The 19,733-nt window shown below is 34.1% G+C and overlaps 1 protein-coding gene across 1 annotated transcript in view; it reads right to left on the reverse strand.

The window, feature by feature from the left end:
• LOC120325946 (dynein beta chain, ciliary-like) overlaps nt 1-19,733 on the reverse strand; it is an 87,687-nt gene that overhangs the window by 5,243 nt on the left and 62,711 nt on the right. Inside the window, exons 98-110 of the mRNA XM_078111380.1 lie at nt 19,405-19,639; nt 18,533-18,700; nt 17,950-18,079; nt 17,358-17,462; nt 16,731-16,854; nt 15,870-16,009; nt 14,653-14,914; nt 14,084-14,218; nt 13,571-13,714; nt 12,882-12,928; nt 12,586-12,605; nt 12,333-12,441; nt 11,304-11,365 (exon numbers count right to left, since the gene is read on the reverse strand). Coding sequence (XP_077967506.1) covers nt 11,304-11,365; nt 12,333-12,441; nt 12,586-12,605; nt 12,882-12,928; nt 13,571-13,714; nt 14,084-14,218; nt 14,653-14,914; nt 15,870-16,009; nt 16,731-16,854; nt 17,358-17,462; nt 17,950-18,079; nt 18,533-18,700; nt 19,405-19,639 — 1,681 coding nt within the window. The remainder of the gene's footprint in view (nt 1-11,303; nt 11,366-12,332; nt 12,442-12,585; nt 12,606-12,881; nt 12,929-13,570; nt 13,715-14,083; nt 14,219-14,652; nt 14,915-15,869; nt 16,010-16,730; nt 16,855-17,357; nt 17,463-17,949; nt 18,080-18,532; nt 18,701-19,404; nt 19,640-19,733) is intronic.

Raw genomic sequence — 19,733 nt, forward strand, 5'->3', positions numbered from 1 at the left:
ATGAGGTAATAGACTTTATTCAGTTCTGACACATTTCATTGAATTATATGAGTCATAAGTATGCCAGTCTAGTCAGTGAATAATCATTGACGAGAATGAACAATGGATAAATTGTACTCTAATCATAAAGTCTTGATGTTAAAAATATGAAATGACATCGAAAAATTTGAACAGACCACGAAAATAGTTTTAAAGGAACGTAAGTATGTCCAGCAAGTTAGAAATACTATTAAATTGATATTAATTCCTATACACTGTATAGATTGGATTACGTCAGAATTATTACATTTCACAGAAATACAATAATTTGAAACGCAGAAGAGAGCGATGAAACGCGTGCGTCACTCATCAACAGTCCATAAAAAATAACATCACAAAACGGCATAAGATTTCTATAATACCTTTTTTGTATTATATAGTTTAAAAAATTTATTAGCTATTACGAGTACAACCGAACAAAAATTAATTCAAAATACTCTGTATATTATCCTTCATGTTACATTAGCCCTGCCAAACAATATGGCGTATGTTTCCATGACATCAAGTTCAACATTCTTAGGATTGAACATTCAAAAGTTTCAATGGGCGGATACCGAAGCATCGGAATAGGAGAAGCATCATTGTTTTGGGTACAAATACAATGCACAATGGCTTAACTTTTCATAGATAGATCGAATAACTTGACAAGGACCGTGTTTCTTTTAAGATAAGATAAAAATCTGTTTACTGTATTTTATCACTCATAAACAAACAGATTAGATAAAGCAAACAATAGAACAACAATTATTTTTTTTAGAATAGGAATAATTAGTTGTATTTATATACATTTTAGACAAAATATATATTCTATCTACTGGGTGTCTCCTGTGATGTCATTCGATTAACCATTCTCAGCCGACAGATTGAACCTGATCTACGGATTATAACTCTTTGAATAAGTTGGAATTGAACTTTTGATACTGTAATAAAGATTGGTTGGTAAACCGCGAATTTTTATTTATCGTTTGTTCTCTATACTATCTGATTATCTTATTGATAAAAACCGAAATCTTCGTGAAGGTATGACGTCAAAGAATTTTAATTTTCGATGTTTTTCGATGATAATCGTTTGTTAGTTTACATTTACACAAACTTTGTTTGGTTTGTCTGACTTTAAATCTACCAAAAGAAACGATACATTGAGTGAAATCGTTGACTGGCAGGTTGCGAGATTCCACGAATAAGAAAAAAAGTCAAGCATAGAAATTCTGAAAATTTCAAATATTGGCGTGTGAGTTTGACAAACAATTATGTAAATGCACAGTATGACGTATACAGAATCAAACAGATGACGAATTTTTGGTAATTCGAAACTCCGTGTTGATAGCATATTATGCTTATGATATGCCGCTACATTTTTGAAACATATACTAAGCTAAAATTTTATCTAAAAAAAAAGCAAACTCGGGACAAACTCAAGTTCGTTCGATACTCATCACCATCGTGTTGTCTTGTCGGGGTTAGTCAAAGGTCGTACTTGAGTAAACAAACGAGACGAAGATACGGGTCATTCGCTAAAAATCACAGAGGTACTTGCTAGACCAAACAATGATTCTTCAATAGAGTATATTTTGGCGCGTTATCGTTCCGCTCAAAATGGACGTAGGCCGTATTCAACCGCGTATGGGCGAATAATGGATCCCTGATTTATGTAACGTTAATGATCGCCATTGCCTAATAAGAGTAGAGATATGGTATCAACAACATTACGTAAACGGATGTTGTAAAAACGGCCAGGCATAAATGCTTTTTAAAAACAACTGGCGGAAACAACCGGACAGGTCGAGATGTCAAAAGAATAAAACACCGCCTACCGCACGATACGAAATTGATTTTGTAAACAACCGGCAAAAGTATTGTTATCTGGCTTAAACTAATCGCGTACAGAATGCAAAACATATCATTTATTATTATTTTTCGTTTTCTATATTTATTTGTTTGTTTTATTTATTATGTGACCATATTTTTAGCTCCCTAATAACACCAAACCAGACAGCGTGGCCACAAGTAAGCCAATGCGACACGGTCCGAAGCGAATAAGCCCCTCAATAACATAAAGGAAATTCCCGCACCTAGCTGGGTGGGGGTCCATATATGTTAGGTTTGCAGGCCCCCTAAAAATGGATAATCCTTCTCAGGGGTCTTCAGTTTTGACGGAGCGTCAAACCGGGGTAAATTATCCGGATAAACCGACGTGTCAAAGTGGACCGCACTGAAGTCCGGTCAGGAACGACTCCAGGAGTTTCCTGATTATGACAATGTGCAGTCGACAACGCGTGCCGTGTTGAACAATTAGCGTTGTAAGTGTTTGACCAGCAAAATGTATTGTGTCTAAGCTTGACATAAACTCAAAATGAAGTCAAATGTATGATTTATACAAAATTCGTGTTTAAATAGTATGTGTAAATAGCTATCCCTGTACTCTGGTGTCATGATAGATTACCAATTCCTGTTTTGGTGTTTTGCGAGACATATTGGTATCCGGGAGTCGATATATAATTAGATGGCGATGTATATATGGCAATGAATACGCCGGAAAATAGCAATGTTTTTATTTTGATTTAAGAAATTTCTATATAAAATATCATCAAAAGTTGCCGAAACAAAACATAATAATAAGACGAATTAGTGGCATTCCATATGAGATTTAATCTATGCCCAGCGTGAGACGTGGATGGCGCGCGCTTCGTCAGCGCTCACCATCAACATCTCACGTTTGGCCATATATAATTTATCAGAATTTAACTGGGGACAGATTGCAAGTCAGAATGGTGGTTTTATTTATAACGTTAGATAAGACATGAAATCGTAATAATCATTCATCATGGAAAAACATGAGATGTGAAAAGACAACGACAAAATAGGGACAAGGAGACGTTGGGACCGACCCCAGGCAACAGATGTCCGAAACAGTGTTTCCAAAACAACACACAAGGCTTATCGAATTAAAACATGTTTCTGGGAAACTATATGAATTGATTTTACATGTTTTTAACGACAATTTCTGCGGTGATTAATGGTTGTAAATAGATTGACGAAAATCTAACATCTTTGAATGGGCGCTAAATTGTAAGTTCGAATTCCCCAAAAACTGACTTCGCTACTAATTCAGATACAATCGCCAAATATATTTTCACATTAGTATCAGGTAACGAACCACCTTCCTATTCGTTATTCAAAATGGGCTGTTCAGAGCCTTGTTCTGAGTGAAGCTCACCGAAACTTCGTATGTAAGAAAAGCATGCACTAGCAAAGGATATAAATTTTCTCGTGGTCCCAATTTCCATGCGGACATACTCCATTGCGGAAATAATATACAAGTGCCCGCAAAGGCCTGTGCATCTCATTGAAATATTTAGTACGAAGTCAGTTCTGGATATATATCTAGTTTTATTTTAATCGGCATTTATTTAAGGTCTTTACTTCCTTTAGTACACCTTGATATGCCCACCATTAGTTGCACAAAGAACATCAATTTTTTTTAGCCAATTTAATTTGAGACTCCGTGAACATCCTATATATCAGGGGTGGCCGACCGTGATCGACTAAAACTGTTAAAATAGCTCGAGATCGACTGATTGGTAATGAAATCATACACAAAAACGTATGAGTACTGAATATGCAGATAACTGCACACGCGCATAAAAGAAATTTCGCCGGCAATATTTTGAGGTGTATTACAGAATTCTCGGGCGTGACGACGCGATCGACTCCTTAAGATGTGGCGATCGACGTGTTGGCCACCCCTGCTGTATATTATAATAATAAATAAGCTGCCAAATAGGCTGCATGGTATTTATTTTAATTTAAAAAAAAAAAACTAGTCAATCTGCGATCGTAAAATGCTTGAATACAGAAGCATGTGTGCCACTCAGTAATGATGTTGGAAATATTTAATGTCTTTAATTGAAAAATTATTCAGGGACACTTTCTTTATCTAGCGAAAGCACGAACGAAAGCGTACAACAGTAACAGGCTAATAAAATTTGTTAGAATATGAAACCTAGTCTGAATTGTATTATATGAAGTTCATAAATATTTAAAGTTTAATTTATACCCCAATGTAAATCCTTGGATAAGGCAAAAATTATGAATTTCGCAGTAGTAACATGCAGTAATACAAACAACGACGTGTGACGGTGACGTAAAATTTTAACGTCATTAGTGTTTTGCCTCAATCCGTGGGAATAAGTGAATGAACTCACTTACATGCAATTGTATGTAGTCAATCAAGAAAGATAGAAATCGTAGCGTGAAAGACATGTGAAAATGATTCTTAAGATTATCACGTGATCTGTGGGAAGGCTACTATCATTATCAATATCAAATGGGAAAATCTAGAGGCATTTTACGGTAATTAGATTTGTTTGTTTGGTACCAATTGCCCAAGGACATAATTAGCATATAACAAGCTTGAGGCACATTTAAATGCGACATATTGGTTATAAGTTTATAACATATATAACTGTATTTTTACTGGAAACTAAAATCTCATATACAGAAAATTGACTCAAAAATGTCAGTTACTTTATAGCATTTTTACATAAAAGTAATACAATAATTAGATAAGGTAATCATGGTTGTTTTGGTCAGAATCCTTTCAAAAAGTGGTTGATTAGCCTTCTTAATGACTGCACACCACCGGATTGACACATATCTGATTGAAAGCATTGGAAGACTACAAGAACGATACATGGAATGTATGTAGAGAGTAACATTTATGAAAATGAAGATGGGGGTGAACATGTGGTGGACTGACTGGATATTGTGGAAATGATTGAATAGGAACAAGACAGTCAGGAAGGAGGACCTGTCCTGTTGATGCTGTCCTAAAATGTGTCGCAGGTGTTCGGGTTAGGTACGATTGTATCTCTATATATTTATTAAAGTTACATTGATTTGAAATGTTTGTTATAGTGGATGTTATAGCAAGAAGAAGGTAATATAAGTCATACTGATGAAGTAACTTCTTATGAGAGGCTAGGCTAAAATAATTCTAAAGTGTTAAGTAAAATCTCTATGCTTCGTACATCGAGCAGTGAACGCAAAGAAAAAAATGTATATATATAAATATCTCAACACTCAGACCTCGTGCCAGGTAAAACACAGAGGGACTCCCAAAACAAAACCCAGGTCCTAGACTGTATCCTAGACTAGAGAGAACGTAACCTTTGTGCAAAGCGTCCGAGATTACTGAGACCTTTGGGTACAATCATTCACAAATAAAGATTTCAGTGTTAAATAAATCTTCTTAATCTTCTTCATTTTCGTAGAAGTAATTGAAAAATTTATTGGTTCTATTTAATTTTTTTTTCTTCAATTTTTATTTATTGGTTCTATTTAATTTTATTATTTGGGTCACCCTGTACGCAACTCTTAGCAAATTTCTTGAATGTTACATAGCCTGACAGAGCCACGAGGGTTTTTCCGTGAGAACCTGTAAAATTCGGCGTAAAACACTTGTGACATAGCGAGCGACATGCATATATTCAATCCAAATCGTTTCACTTAACATTCCATTACTTTCGTAATGGAGTAAGTATCGTATATTTTCGTAAGTATCGTATATGTCGTGTAATATTTCTCTATATTGATAATTTTCAAATCAAAATTTATTAAATCAAAGTAATGCGTAATCTGAGATTTATCTCGGTATTTATCAGCATTATTGGTCGGTCAATGAGCACAAAAGGGCCTATTGTGTGTCATAGATAAGATAAAACGCTTCGCTATATGGTCTTAGTTACATAAATGTTGTTCAGCGAAATAAAAAGAGCGAGGGAAGCAGAAAATGCGCTTAAACCGTATAAATTGACTCATTTTTGCTTTGATAGCGATTAAATAAGACAAAGAGGGCCGATTATATAAAATATTGGAAAAGATATGATTACATAGTTCACCAAAAGATGGATGAATATAAAAATGAGAAAATACTAGTATTTTTGAGTTGCAATTAAGGGTTATTTTGTTATGAATAATTCTTCTGACCTTTCTACAAACAAGGTAACACACCATGGACCGTTTAAGCGTATAGAATCACTCGGTTATGTTTGACCTTTAGTGAAGTATATCGTTCATTTATGTTGGGATTTCCGACATTCTTACTAAAAACTTATCTGATCGCCAATATAAGCAACTACAAAGTTACGAAGAACGATCAAGAACACAGGTGTTTCATTATTCTTGAATATATGATATCACGTTGACGACCCCACGTCATGGTGAAATTACGCGACGCCTGTAATGCCCTCTGGAGGTCGTGATTCATTTAAAAGAATTATCATCATCTTCACAATCCGAAAACTATGTAAAAATGATATTTTAGTTCGTTGCATGCAAATAATGGTGACATGCTGACATGTATTCAAAAAAAAGAATCCTTGCGAGACATGAAAAATTGTTAGGCATAAAATTTTCTCATAGGCTTGTTGCAAATGAGGCAACGTTTTTGCTGAAGCTTATTTTACCCGTAAAAGGGTAAATCATCAACTTGACGTCACGGACGTTTCATCACGGGTGAAAAATTTTGTCATACCATTTATAATCAGAAAAGTTTATTTTGAATATCGTCAAAAGTTTGCCAAAGTAAATCGTCACGCAGCATTGCGTTATCTTCTGGTTATCGTCATCCCTCATTGTGATGTTCTCAATTTCGACATCCCTTCGCCGTTTTCGTCTATGTCTGTTTTTTTCATGAACCAAACCCTAATATTTACGGTATGTTGGCGAAAGAAATCTAAGTTTGACAGGTTTTGATAACGGATGCGCGTGTGTGAGACAATTAACAGATTCCGAGGTTGACTGAGGGGTTTCAGTCTGGTAACAGTTGATTACATTTCTAATTATTTTGTTTTGGGAGATCAGATTTAAGTCCCACACAAAAAGCGCGGAGTAGAAAAAAGCAAAAAGCCCGTAATCCCAGGGAGAAATTTGAAAGAAAATCACCTTTTTTATGACAAACGTACATTTTTAAATTTACAGTAATTCTACTGAGTTCCATAAAAGGGAAAATGAAATAATCTGCCTACATTGACAAAAAGCAACCAGCAACACACCCTTCCAGATAAAACCTTAGTTCATCACACTGTAATGTTGACCTAAACAATTACAAGCTGTAGATTATTAACATCGCCATTACTTTCAATATATATAATTTACCATTTCGCATTTTGACCCTCAATAAAAGCCGCATATACACGAAAGCGAGTGTCATGTCAGTCAGTCAGTATTACTCAGATAAATTAATACACTATAATCCATCAGACGCTTTAACCACCTACCATCATTGAAAATGAATCATTAAATTATAATGACGAGCAAAAAACCTAAAGCGTATTATCTTTGCAATAAGAATGATTAAACCGGTCGAGTGGTTAACCGTTTTATCTTGTTGCGATCGTTTGATTCAATTTCACTGATCGTTAAAATGTATAAATGCATATTTATCGTTAAAATCTGACCATTTTTGCCTTACTTTCACGATCAACTATTTAAATGTTTTTACGTTCCGTCATGGTTAATAAAAAAGGTTGAAAATCAGAGCCGTATAGAACCAAAGAATCAAAATGAATACCCAAGGAGCAATCCAATCAAAATGGCCGAAAAAGTTTACGAATCCAAATAAATCCCATTGAATACAAAATATATAAAAGGGCGTAGTTGTTCAGCTTAACATTTGAAAATGACGAAGATGCAACGTAAACTTGTATTCATTCAAAACAATGGTTTTCCGAAAAGCTTTCGAAAGTTAGATATATGTAAAATATCACTATTTCAAATTAAAATTTCAACCCAAAATTCTGATAATTTCAAAATAAGATGTCTCATGTTTATTTATATTATTATGTTAATTTAGATTTGCTAACCGATAAAATTAGCTCGATTTCCCGAAAAAAATCTACCGTGAATGTCAAGAATTTTCCTGCTCGTAAAACGCTATATTTCTTGTTATAATATGGTTTCCATGTCGAATATTTGACAACGCCCTGAAATGAATATTTAAGCCATTTTGGTTAGTTGTGTGGTCTAGAAGAATGTGTGACACCTAAACATGCATCTGTCGCGAGTTAGAGCCCTGGTAGTGATCCAGAGTCTATGAAATATGCCGTCAAACTACTGAATCCAGAGTTGCCTCCAGTGATGTAGAGGGTTATATAGAGCCATATCAACCCGAAGGTTCGGGGAAACCCAAACGCACTTGAATCTACCCAGTGAAAAAAAAACGGTTAGCGTGGTTTTTGGCGATTCAGAAGTGTGTGTAACGATATGGAGGTAACTAATTTTGTTCGCCTACTTTACATCAAGTTGTGTAAAGGGACTGGAACCTATGAGTATATTCACTTGGCTAACACAAACAGTCCCCGAACTCGTAATAGAACTGAAATAAGGGAAATCGGAATAAAATTATGGCCTAACCCTAACCTGGTACACTACGAGAGTACCTGGTTTTTAACAAAGAAATAGTCAATGATTCCATATAACCCACACTGTGAAAATACCGAAATTGGAAATTATTTACGTCAGTAGATAAGAGAGGCTTTATTTCATGATTTAGTTATGTATTTCCTATCGTGCTATTAAAATAGAATATATTCAATCATAAACAGCGTTGCGAAGTAGTACCGCGTTGTCAGATTTGACGAAAACCAGATACATCGTTTAGCTTTTTATATATCATTAGAGGGACTGTTATAGCAACACTAATAACTCGACCACTTTGTGAGTAAAGATTTATGTAGGCGGACCTCCAAGTTACGATTCTCAAAACAAAAATTTGATAACGCACAACGATAGGCCATATATGGTAATAGTGTCTTATGGGTATCTTTAGTACTAGGCACTTTCAAGAACTAAAATGATGTATATGCATATAATATATGAACTACCGAACTACCATTCTTTTGTTTGCCTTTCTCAATTTTCAGAGTGCAAAATAATGTTTCATGGCCGTTGCAGAGACCACAGCCCCCTCAACTCTTTTTTTAAAATCTTTTTCGAATGGTCAAATCAAATGCATTCAAAAATTGTACAGTTATGCTAAATCTTTTCCAACAGCATTTTGCTCAGAATAATTCATGATTAGAAACTGTGATTGAATAATGGATAATGAAGGCAGATAAAAAAATGATGAGAGGCATACTTTGCTATATGTACCAATTAACAGATTTAAAATTATTGGATACAAAGGGTATTTCAAATAAATATGTAAAACAGCTATGCCAAATAAGAAATCGAAAAGGGTAAAATTGAACCTTTAAGGGAATTTTCTTCAATAAAATATTTTCAACCTTCGATTTTCCGTTATAATACCGTAGTTAAATTGCAAAATCTTGTAGACAATGAAATATTATTTTTATGTTCCACATATTTGTTTAAAAATTTGAAACTTTAAAAGTGATCGATTTACAGAAAAACAGCGTAAAAGTAGTTCAAGTTTAAGCTTTTAATTCGCACAACGTCAGTCAGTCCATATTAGGTGAAATTTTCAGCGTTTACGGTGTGCGTGTGGCAAAAGTATTTTGCTTACACAAAATTTTACATAATTATATCCATTTTTACAATCACCAGTGATAAAAAGGCAATTTTAAACCAGGCCGTTGCTTGATTTTGGAAGATATTGTGGTAAAAAAATTTCCGACCACTGGGCGATAATGAGCGGTCGGATCGGCGTAAATTGGAAGCAAAACACCAGGATTCGCCTTATCTCAATGCTAAACAACTTGAAAACTATCCATCAAAATGAAGTAGTTAGACCGTCCGAGTTGAAAAAGTGAGTTTCAGCTTTTAAGGCGGCAATAATGTCAATTTATTAACAACGAAAAAAAAGAACGCGCAGGAGGTCTGAAAGTTCACCGACCTTCCTCTTAACTTTCGCTGAAATTAAAATAATTGAGTAAACAATTTTTTAACCACGGAATTTCAATAATCTACGTATATCGAGATACAAAAACATCGAATTAGGAGCAGTATCATTAGCTCATACATTATAAATTAAAATATAAGTGCTAATATACATAACGGTAATTGTTGTCTTTATATTTATTTTGCGATAAATTCAACTAAGGATATCTTAGGTAACGCCAAAAATCATACCATTATTATACTGATTGTTAGGAATTTTAAAAAAATGAATACACAAAAGTTTATAATATTATTTTCAATAGCGACAAAATGGACAAAAACCGATGGCAAATACAAAATGGCGACATTCGAGGTAGCAATATAATCGTCGTCCAACAACTGACTCTCGGGTGCGTACAGTGGTGGAAATTTTTTCCATTCTTTTTTTGTATAGTGAGTCTAACGCCTAACAAGCATGAATAGTATGATGAATAGTTCTTTGAAACATGGTTTATACACGATTCAAACTTGACCATATCATATTTTAGGCGGGGAATACGTATGTACAAACATGGTCGAACTAAAAATGCAATTTCTGATACGCTGAAGGTCAAGTCCATCAAACGATTCCCAAGAGTTTAAGCTTACGGTAGGTAATCAGAAAGCCCAAAGTTCAAATAAAATATTAAAAATGAAATTATCTTCAACGAACGATTGCAGTATAGACTTGTGTGACACCTTGTTTTTACTCAGTGAAGCTCAATCAACAAAACGGGTGACAAAGATTGAAATACCCGTAATATCATTGAATAACGTTTATATCAGTTAAATTGAGATAAAAAAAACAAATAAAGTTAAACTTTTAAATATAAAACGGCAAGTAATATAAACACATTTCAGTCAGTGCAAGCTTGAAAATATGCAAATGTGGTAGATAGCGTCAAAAGAGCGTGAACACAGATTAACTGAGCGAATATACGGCAAAGAAAATATGCCAGGAAAACGAAGCAGTAAAGCATGCGGAAAAATATATCAGCACTCGCGGAAAGCACGCCATTAAGTTGCATTCATTAAATCATTCAAATTTATTCCTCATATCTTTCAATATGTAGAAGAATATTTCGCCATAGATGATAAAGGCTTATAGAAACTATACGGAATTTAAAAAAGAGAACAAAAAAAATAAAATCGGAAATATATGACAAAATAAGGCGCTCCAGAAGTGTTTGTACCAATATGTAGGTAATCAAGTTGTGTAATGGGACTGAAACCAATGGGCAGGGAGTATATTTACTTGGCTATAACACAGACAGACTCCGAACTCGTAATAGAATTAAAATAAGGAAAATCGGAATAAAATAATAGCCTAACCCTAACGTGATACTGATACACACACTACGGGAGTACACAAAATAAATTCTTACCCATCGCCTTCGGTTCCATCTTCGTCCATAAGAGACTGTAATAGGCTAGCTTCCGTTGAAGGCTGCAGTAATAATAGTAAAACAACGAATTGAAATAGTATTATATTATAAGTAATCGTATTATATAAAAATGACAAATGAGGTTGCGTATACGAGAAAAAATACATCCGGACTATAAACAAGAACGAAAATTAACTTTAAACATATACTTTAACATTTTTTATGATATATATACACGATGAAGTGATTCAAATACAGCAAAAATTTGGTAATTTGTCTTGTTTGGGTAACAGTAAAATAATATGCAATCTCCATAAAAATTTTAAAATTTGAAACAAAATACTCGAACACCTGCCATAGTTTCAAAAAAACAATTTAATTGAGATATTTAATACCATAATTTGTTACGGCTTTAATGTGATTTGGTCAAAATACGCGATTATTGTGGGTTATGAAAAAGTGACAACTGGCACAAGAAAGAAGTCTTAATTTCTACAATATATCAATCACTAAATGTTGTTAATAGTAGAAAGTACTCTTATGATCTCGTATCTAAAACTAGTAGCTCCTCGGGTTACACCGGAATATTTTGGTATCAGAATGACGGTTCGAATTCCGGATGTCTTTAATTTCTGTGCGATCCTATATAATTATATATCCTATTTTAACTATCTATAGTAAAGTGGGATACCTTGCTTGAAATGAGGAAATTTTAATATATATATATATATGTTCTCTTACACTAATACATAGTTCTTAGATTTCATAGTCGTGATTTTAAACTCTCGTTATTTGGGGCTACCGTCAATTTTTCTTTTCTAAACTTAAAGTTGGAGTCAGAATTTTGAACAATTGGAAGTCTAGATCGGGATCCGGAGTTGGCTTGATGATAGTTGACGAAATATAAAAGATGACACACAAATACAACAACCAAATGTACACTAAATAAAAAGGTGCTGTCAAATTCAAATTATTCTTGATTCATGCTAGACAGTTATGCTGTTTTGAGGAATAAACAAAAACACTTACCGGGCGTTTTATATCAAAGAAGCCTTCCGGTAAAACTCCCCGTTCAACAGCTTCTTCTGTACCAGGCGGTGGTGCACCAGCGACACCTGACGATGGCAGCTCGCCCGTGCTACAATGCAATAAAGAGAAATCAGCGACGAAGGCTGCAAGTCACAAATTGGTTGAAAAATACCCCCGTACATGAGAACATAACAAACGGAAGATTTAGCCAGATTTTCCGATATTATCTTTGAAATATAAAAAAAAAACATACCCGTCTTGCGCTGGAGGTTCCTGTGAATAGAAATGCGTTCAAGTTGAAAGTGATCTTTAATGTGCATTTTAATGTCAATAATAATACGCTTGGGCTTTGTTTGGATTTGTATACTTGATTTCAAAATAATAACCACAGAATAAGACAGTGCCACTTAACCAATAATTTTACCACTCAATACAATTAGCCCATAATCAATCTCTTTAGATTTACGAGTATATACGCAAGCTTTTATTGTCGAATCTTGGTGGTCACCACATACCGAAAAACACAAAAACAATACAATAAAAACTCACCTTGTGAACTATTTTTCCGTTTGGTATTGGTTTATCTTCAGAATCCTCTGAAACAAACAAAATATAAGCTTTGAATATTGTAACAATCACAATAATTGAAATGGAATACGTCTAACCAGCCTACACCACGTTGCGAAATTGTACATAACTGAAAATCAACAAAAAATAACTATCTCTCGCCTAACTGAGAGAATAATAACACTCTCCTAACAGCCGAGCAAAGTTTTTCTCAGATTATGGTGATATACCAATCTTACCTGTAAGTGAACATATACATCCTTTCGCTAATTGTTGTTGGGTTCTTTTTGTTTAGATTTTTGTGAGTTCTGCATGGCCAACATTTAAACCGAGACTGTTTTGCTATACTTCACGGGATTCTTTTTAAATGACCTAATGTACACACCCTCATGTGACCATTTTATTATTATTGGACACGTAGTGGACATAGCGATCGTTTCAATATTATGTTGTTGTTGTTGTTCTTGTTCTTTGACACGTTTTTAAAAAGTCGCTTTTCCCTTTGATTACTGGACCAATTGCTTTGAAATTTTCAGTGGTCAAAGATAAAAAATTTCTTCAGAAGGCTATTACTTTTTTTGTTGCTATGACGTCATCAAAATTATTGCCATTCGGTGGCGCTACGTGTCCATATATTTGAGCATAGCTCTCTTGTTATTAAATCAAGTTACCTCCATCTTCTTCTCTTTCTTCTTGTACTCTTGATGGAGGTTTATTTGTAACAGATGGTGCAGGAATACTTGATCCATGGCTTGATAAAGAATATTGACTCAAGGATTTAGCTTTAGATGCAGCATCCAAACCATGAACATCTCCTAAAGAAATATTTGCATAAGATAAATAGTTTGATTCAAACAATTGCGCGCAGCTCATGGTCACTTATTACCACCATGTATAAGAGAGGCAAGTTACTATCCAATGCGAAATGATAAAACCCCTTGTCTCTCGGGAGTTATTTCAAGTATTTACTGGTACTGGCATCTATTCTAGATTATAGTAACATTACAGTAAAAAAGCAACAAGTATTTTCTCACATTTCAGAATTTAATGAAATTCAAAACATCAATACCAGTAGATATTGGTTGACACTTGAAGCAGTTCAAGTCAGCACAGTGAAAAAACTTGATGAATAATATTTCTTGAATGATAATAATTTGATCTTATTGTACAACTCAAATCAATACCTGATGAAGCAATTGATCCTCTCTTTCCTTTTTTGTGAATCTGAAGGAATCCAGGTGTTTGTGATGTCAAGCTATCTCGTTTTCCAGCTTTTGGTTGACCACTTACACCTACTGATGTTATTGACAAGGGATGACCTGTCGTTTGAAAAACATTAAGACATTCTCAAGCCAAAAAATGTATCAACTCCTGGTGAAATATTTTATACATTTTTAATAAAAAAACAAAAAAATGACATTTGTGGTATTGTTGGAAATTAACGGAGTCCCATCATATCACATTATACCAACTAAAATGAATTATTTTCAAGAACATGAATGGTATGAATTGAGTGTATATACACGATAAATAAAATAAAATTACTTACAAATGCCAAGTTTTCATCGAAATAAAAATCATGGTGAATCTCCACATAAAAGAAATGGATATATCTACAACAATTGTAAAGTTATGGTGGATAAAATCATTTCAGCAAAACTACATAACGCTTCAACTAGGATAAATTATACAATACAGAGTACCAGAGTACAATCATACAATACAGTTAGCTAAAATATTTAGTTAAATCCACCTGAAATAGACTGGTGAGTTGATGACATTCTTGTCACTGACCTAGACATCAGTTCACTTATTTCAGGAGAAACTTTCTCCCATTCTTCTCTTCTTTTGCGAGCAAGATATGTACGTGTTTTACACAAGTCACGTTTGGTGGCATCAAGACCACTTTGTAGAACAATGCTCGCATGTTGCATGTTCCATTCTAATGCTTCTGATCTAATGAGAGAATCTGAATCCACGGGTAAAGGTAGATGACATACAACAACTTGCCGTGACTGGAATAAGAAAAATCAATATATTTTAGTTTTTTGAATATAACACAATGTAAATCCTATCCTATCCACATTTCGAAATTTTGAAAAATTTCCATTTGTAGTAAAGTGCACAGTGCTAAGAAAATTCCCTACACAAAAATCCTCCCTCGGCAAGTTCAACATATGGATATCTTCCTCATTGCAGGCAAAATTCAACCTTGACCCTAAAATCTATCCAGAGGCTTTTTTAATGTATTCTTTAATATATTACATCGCTGGGGAGACTAGGGTCAGTGACGCATGACACATTTTTTAATGACTTGAGGTGGGTCAACCCATCTGAAACAGGGGTGTGCAACAGGCCCGCCCGCAAAGCCATTTGTTGTGAACACTCAGATTTTTCCCCATCAGACATAGAGTCCGAATTTGACAGTTTATGTTTAAAATATCGCTCATGTGGGTAAAAATACATAGGATATTTTACTCTTGTCGCTGCATTAAATTTTCAATCGTTTTGTCCCATATTTTTATTACTGCAAGGCTAAGCAATAGCTGCATTTTCTTCTCTTGTCTTTCCCGCATGGAGAAACTAAATTTTGCATGACCCGGCCAGATGCTTTAGTTAGTTATATGCCACTGACAAAAAATGTTGCACAACCCTGATCTAAACGAATTGACCTGACTCAAACTTGGACTCGAGAAATTATCAAAGGACTTAATGTGAGACTTGACGACAATTTTGATCAAGTTTTTGGAATAGAAAAAGAATCACAGTCAAATAAGATTTACTACACTGATTAATGTCGTATCTGTTGTTTTAGAATCTATAATGGCTTTTGTTCGATTTGTGGATCGAAACAACAGTGATTCGAATTGGCTTCCTTACGTCTCACTTATTACTCCCATACTATTTTTAAAGACTGGCAGGAAGAAACAAATATTCAAGAAAGCACTCAAATTTTCATTCAAGTCTCACCACATTCATGTATACAGGGAATTCATGTATTGGGTCCTTTCCTTCGTTTCCTTCAATTTCATCTTCTAATACAGTATATAGATGAACAGAGGGAAGATCATTCATTTCTTTGTTTTTAGGACTCAGTGGAAGAAGACAAGCTGAAAACAATTCATATCTGATTAAAAGGTTATAAAAAAAAGATAGGATAATATTAATATTTATCCCGGGGCATAATATGGCTTAATCATATGGCAAATCATGGCCTCTCGTACGACAACCAGTCCGTGTCAGGTGTGGGAAAAGTAGACCAATTATTTTTTAGGACGCATGAACTTGATGGTGGAGAAAGACGCAACCATCCAGCAACTGCGTGAACAACCCTATGCCACCAAGAAGTCCAGCAAACCTCTCGCACATAATCATCTCTCGCAAGGTTTGAACCTGCTAAGTAATCCGAAGTGCAATAGAAAGCATGCTTCTTAATGCTTAGCATGCTGAGCCAACTGTCAAGCCCCAAAGTGTAGTAATAAATCCCATGTCGCTAACACAGATCAGTTTTGGGAATGGGTTGACCTTCAAGTCATTGATTAACAGTACCGAAAATACCAAAATCATATCAATCGCCTAAACACGGAAAAAAAAAAATTTCGGAATCAAACATATCCTATCCGATGTAAGAGAGTACATTCTAGATTAAAATAGGAATATTCATGTTGATACAATGCTGAATACTTTGAAAGCGGTTTACTTTTTTTTTTATCTATAAACATTTTGGAATCTGAGAACTTTTGATGTACAAGATGTTCAAAAAGAAACAATCCACTCAAATAGATTTAGAAGTGAATATTGAAAACCATCAAATTTTGTAATAATTCTTACATCTATCTGCATTCCACATCATGTTGATAGTATGCATTGACTTCAATACTATGCTTGGTTCCTGCTCATTCGTGGTTGAATCTAGAATATCTGAATCTGACAAAACCTTGCATCTCAACTTAACCTAAAAAAAAGGTTATTTCAATTCACCATAATATAAAAAGAACATTTTTACAAAACACTAATAGTGTAATGCAATATCATAACCAGTATGATATCCAGAATTAACAGTTTTCAAATTCAACTTCAATATTTGATGATATATTGTCCATAATATTTTTGAATTGCATGGAAGAAATTTGTTGTGATTTTCGAGCATGTTATAGAATAACGAAACAAGAAAGACCGAGACTTTAAAATTACAAAGTAATGCAAGATACAATTATAAGCCATATCTTTCATGAGATAAAAAAAAAACTATAGCCCTCACAGGAAAGCTCGCAATAATCTAAGATTGAAAATGCTTTTCATGAGTTTCTAATCAAATGAATGGCAGAGGTACAATTAATAAGACTACCTACTTGAAAGAAAATTTAACCCCCCAAGGCCGAAGTCATATCTGAAAACCTATGTAGAAAAAGACACTTCCGATAACCAAATGGTAAAGTATCAAATGTACTAGCTTACTTTTTCAACAGTTGTATCTTGTGCTACGGCTCTCTCATGTCTCATTGCAGTAATAAGTGCTTGTGGATTCACCAGACCACCCAACCATACTGATGATAATTTGCCCTGAAAAAATGTTGAAGTAGAAGTGAATTATATTAAACTGAATGATATGATAGCTATAAAGTAAATTTTTACATTAATGTTGATGCTCACTATACTCATGATAAATTGAAATAATCAGTTACCACACTACTGCTATTTTGGTAACCCAAAAAATGTCGCGATTTGCTTCAGCGATAGATAATAAATAAAATAAGATGCAAAATGCATATATTTCAATCTAACTGCAATGTTTGCAAGAACTTTCATTCCGAATATTTGGACCAGTATTCGATATTGAATTCGTTACTATATACCTAATTCTTTGTAAACGTGTTATAAGATTATACTTCATATTCATCGCACAAGTTAGAAAAATTGACAAAATAGCTTACTTATGCAAAAACTACATTCACTTATTGAATTTGTAGCAAGATTTGCAATCAGTCGAGCTATTTACAAAATCTTGACCAGAACAACCAAACTTGTGGCTGAATATAAAATGACTCACAACTGGTGATTTTGATCCAGCAGGAACCATTCCCTCCTTTATCCAGGATTTGAATTGTTTGTATCGCAAACCCATATCAGACAGCCATGTAAGTAGAGTGTGAGTACTTGGTAAATCATTTGGATGTAACCTAAACAGCAGAATCGATAAACATTTTGAATGACAATGACTGAAATGAAAGTACCGGTAATGTAAAAAAAATGATCAAAGATTTTCAGTTTTCACAGCTTTTGATCTGTCTAAAATACAAACCTTATAATGTAATAGCAACAATCTAAAATAGATACAGATTTCATTCAAGTTGTGACAAGTTGCATCTAAGATATAGGTTCATAGCCTCGCTGCTGTTTTTTACCAGTCACAATATCACAATGCAGGCAATACTCCAAAAATACAATCCTAATCAGGCATGAGACCGATATGCAGACATCAATATTTCCACCATGTGAAAAATACTTCCAACATTTCAAATGCACACCAACAAAATTAATCAGTGTTATTCACAAGAATGCCACTTCAGTCAAAATTAAAGTTTCTATTATTTAAACAGATCATCATTTGCCAAGTTTAGAAAAGAACTTACCATGACTCGGGTACATTTTCTGCAAGCAGAGCTTGAGCAGTTTCTTGTAAAGCTTTGGGCAATTTATAATCAGACATCAGCATGAGTGATCTACGCAGATGATACAATTGTTGATAGATGTGACATAACAGTTTATTGAACCAAACACATTCTTTCATTAGCACAAATCTGAAAATTAAAAAATTAAGAGTTGACAATTGCAGAACAAAAGGACAGGCAATAAAATGAAATCAAGGCAGATTAGATTACTAATCCATGTTGGATATGGTATGGTTGATGGACAAAACACAAGTGATTCATATTATTTTGAACAAAACCATCAAATGTCATGGGTGCAATAGCTGTCTGATTCACAGCCTAATATGATACATTAATAAATGTTACTTAATTCCATTTAAATAAAGCAATTTTATCCAAAGATATATCATCACTAGCTTTTGCTTCAGTTTACCTTGCTAATTTCGAGATCAGCCTAGGAGTTATTGCTCAATAAGGGTTCAATTGCAAAGGTACTCTTGTATTTTGACCTAACTTCAAAAAAAAAGAATCTTTTTTCTTCTTTTATTTTTTGTTTTTTGGTTGGTAGCTACATGGAACTTTACATGTTTTCAAATCCAGTCAGTTTCGACCACACTCTAAAATACTTCATATTATTGCATTTGGCTTGTGTATTTTTTTGAATCGTGTGATATGGAGTATTTTATATGAACTCTGTCTATCCTAAGCATTGCTGAAATTACCAGTTGTGATTCCGCTTGTGAAACATTTGAATTATGAATAATATTCCACAATGAACGTTGCTACATCATTCACATACCGTAAATAGTGATCAATAGATTGCGTAAGATTATTACGCTAATTCAAGTACCCACCCGATAGATTCCGGAAGTGGATTTTCATGCGGAATGCCAGTACTAAGCACAGATGGTCTGTGATATGGAAAGTCATAATCAGTGAATAGATCTCGTTGTGTTGATCCAAGTTCTAGTAATGTAGGAAGCTGTTCTGAACACATTTCCAGAGAGGTTTGAAGAGATGATAGTGACAAAGGAATCTTTGATTGTGTTTCTTCAGCAGGTTTTGCGACTGCTACACTTGTTTCATATCCTGAAAATGATAATTGCAAATTTAATTTTGAGATGCAAGAAATGGAAATAAGTTTTCAGAATTTGAATTGTCAGAATATATTTATATAGTATAT

Source organism: Styela clava, chromosome 4, assembly GCF_964204865.1.
Source record: "Styela clava chromosome 4, kaStyClav1.hap1.2, whole genome shotgun sequence".
Classification (NCBI taxonomy): domain Eukaryota; kingdom Metazoa; phylum Chordata; class Ascidiacea; order Stolidobranchia; family Styelidae; genus Styela; species Styela clava.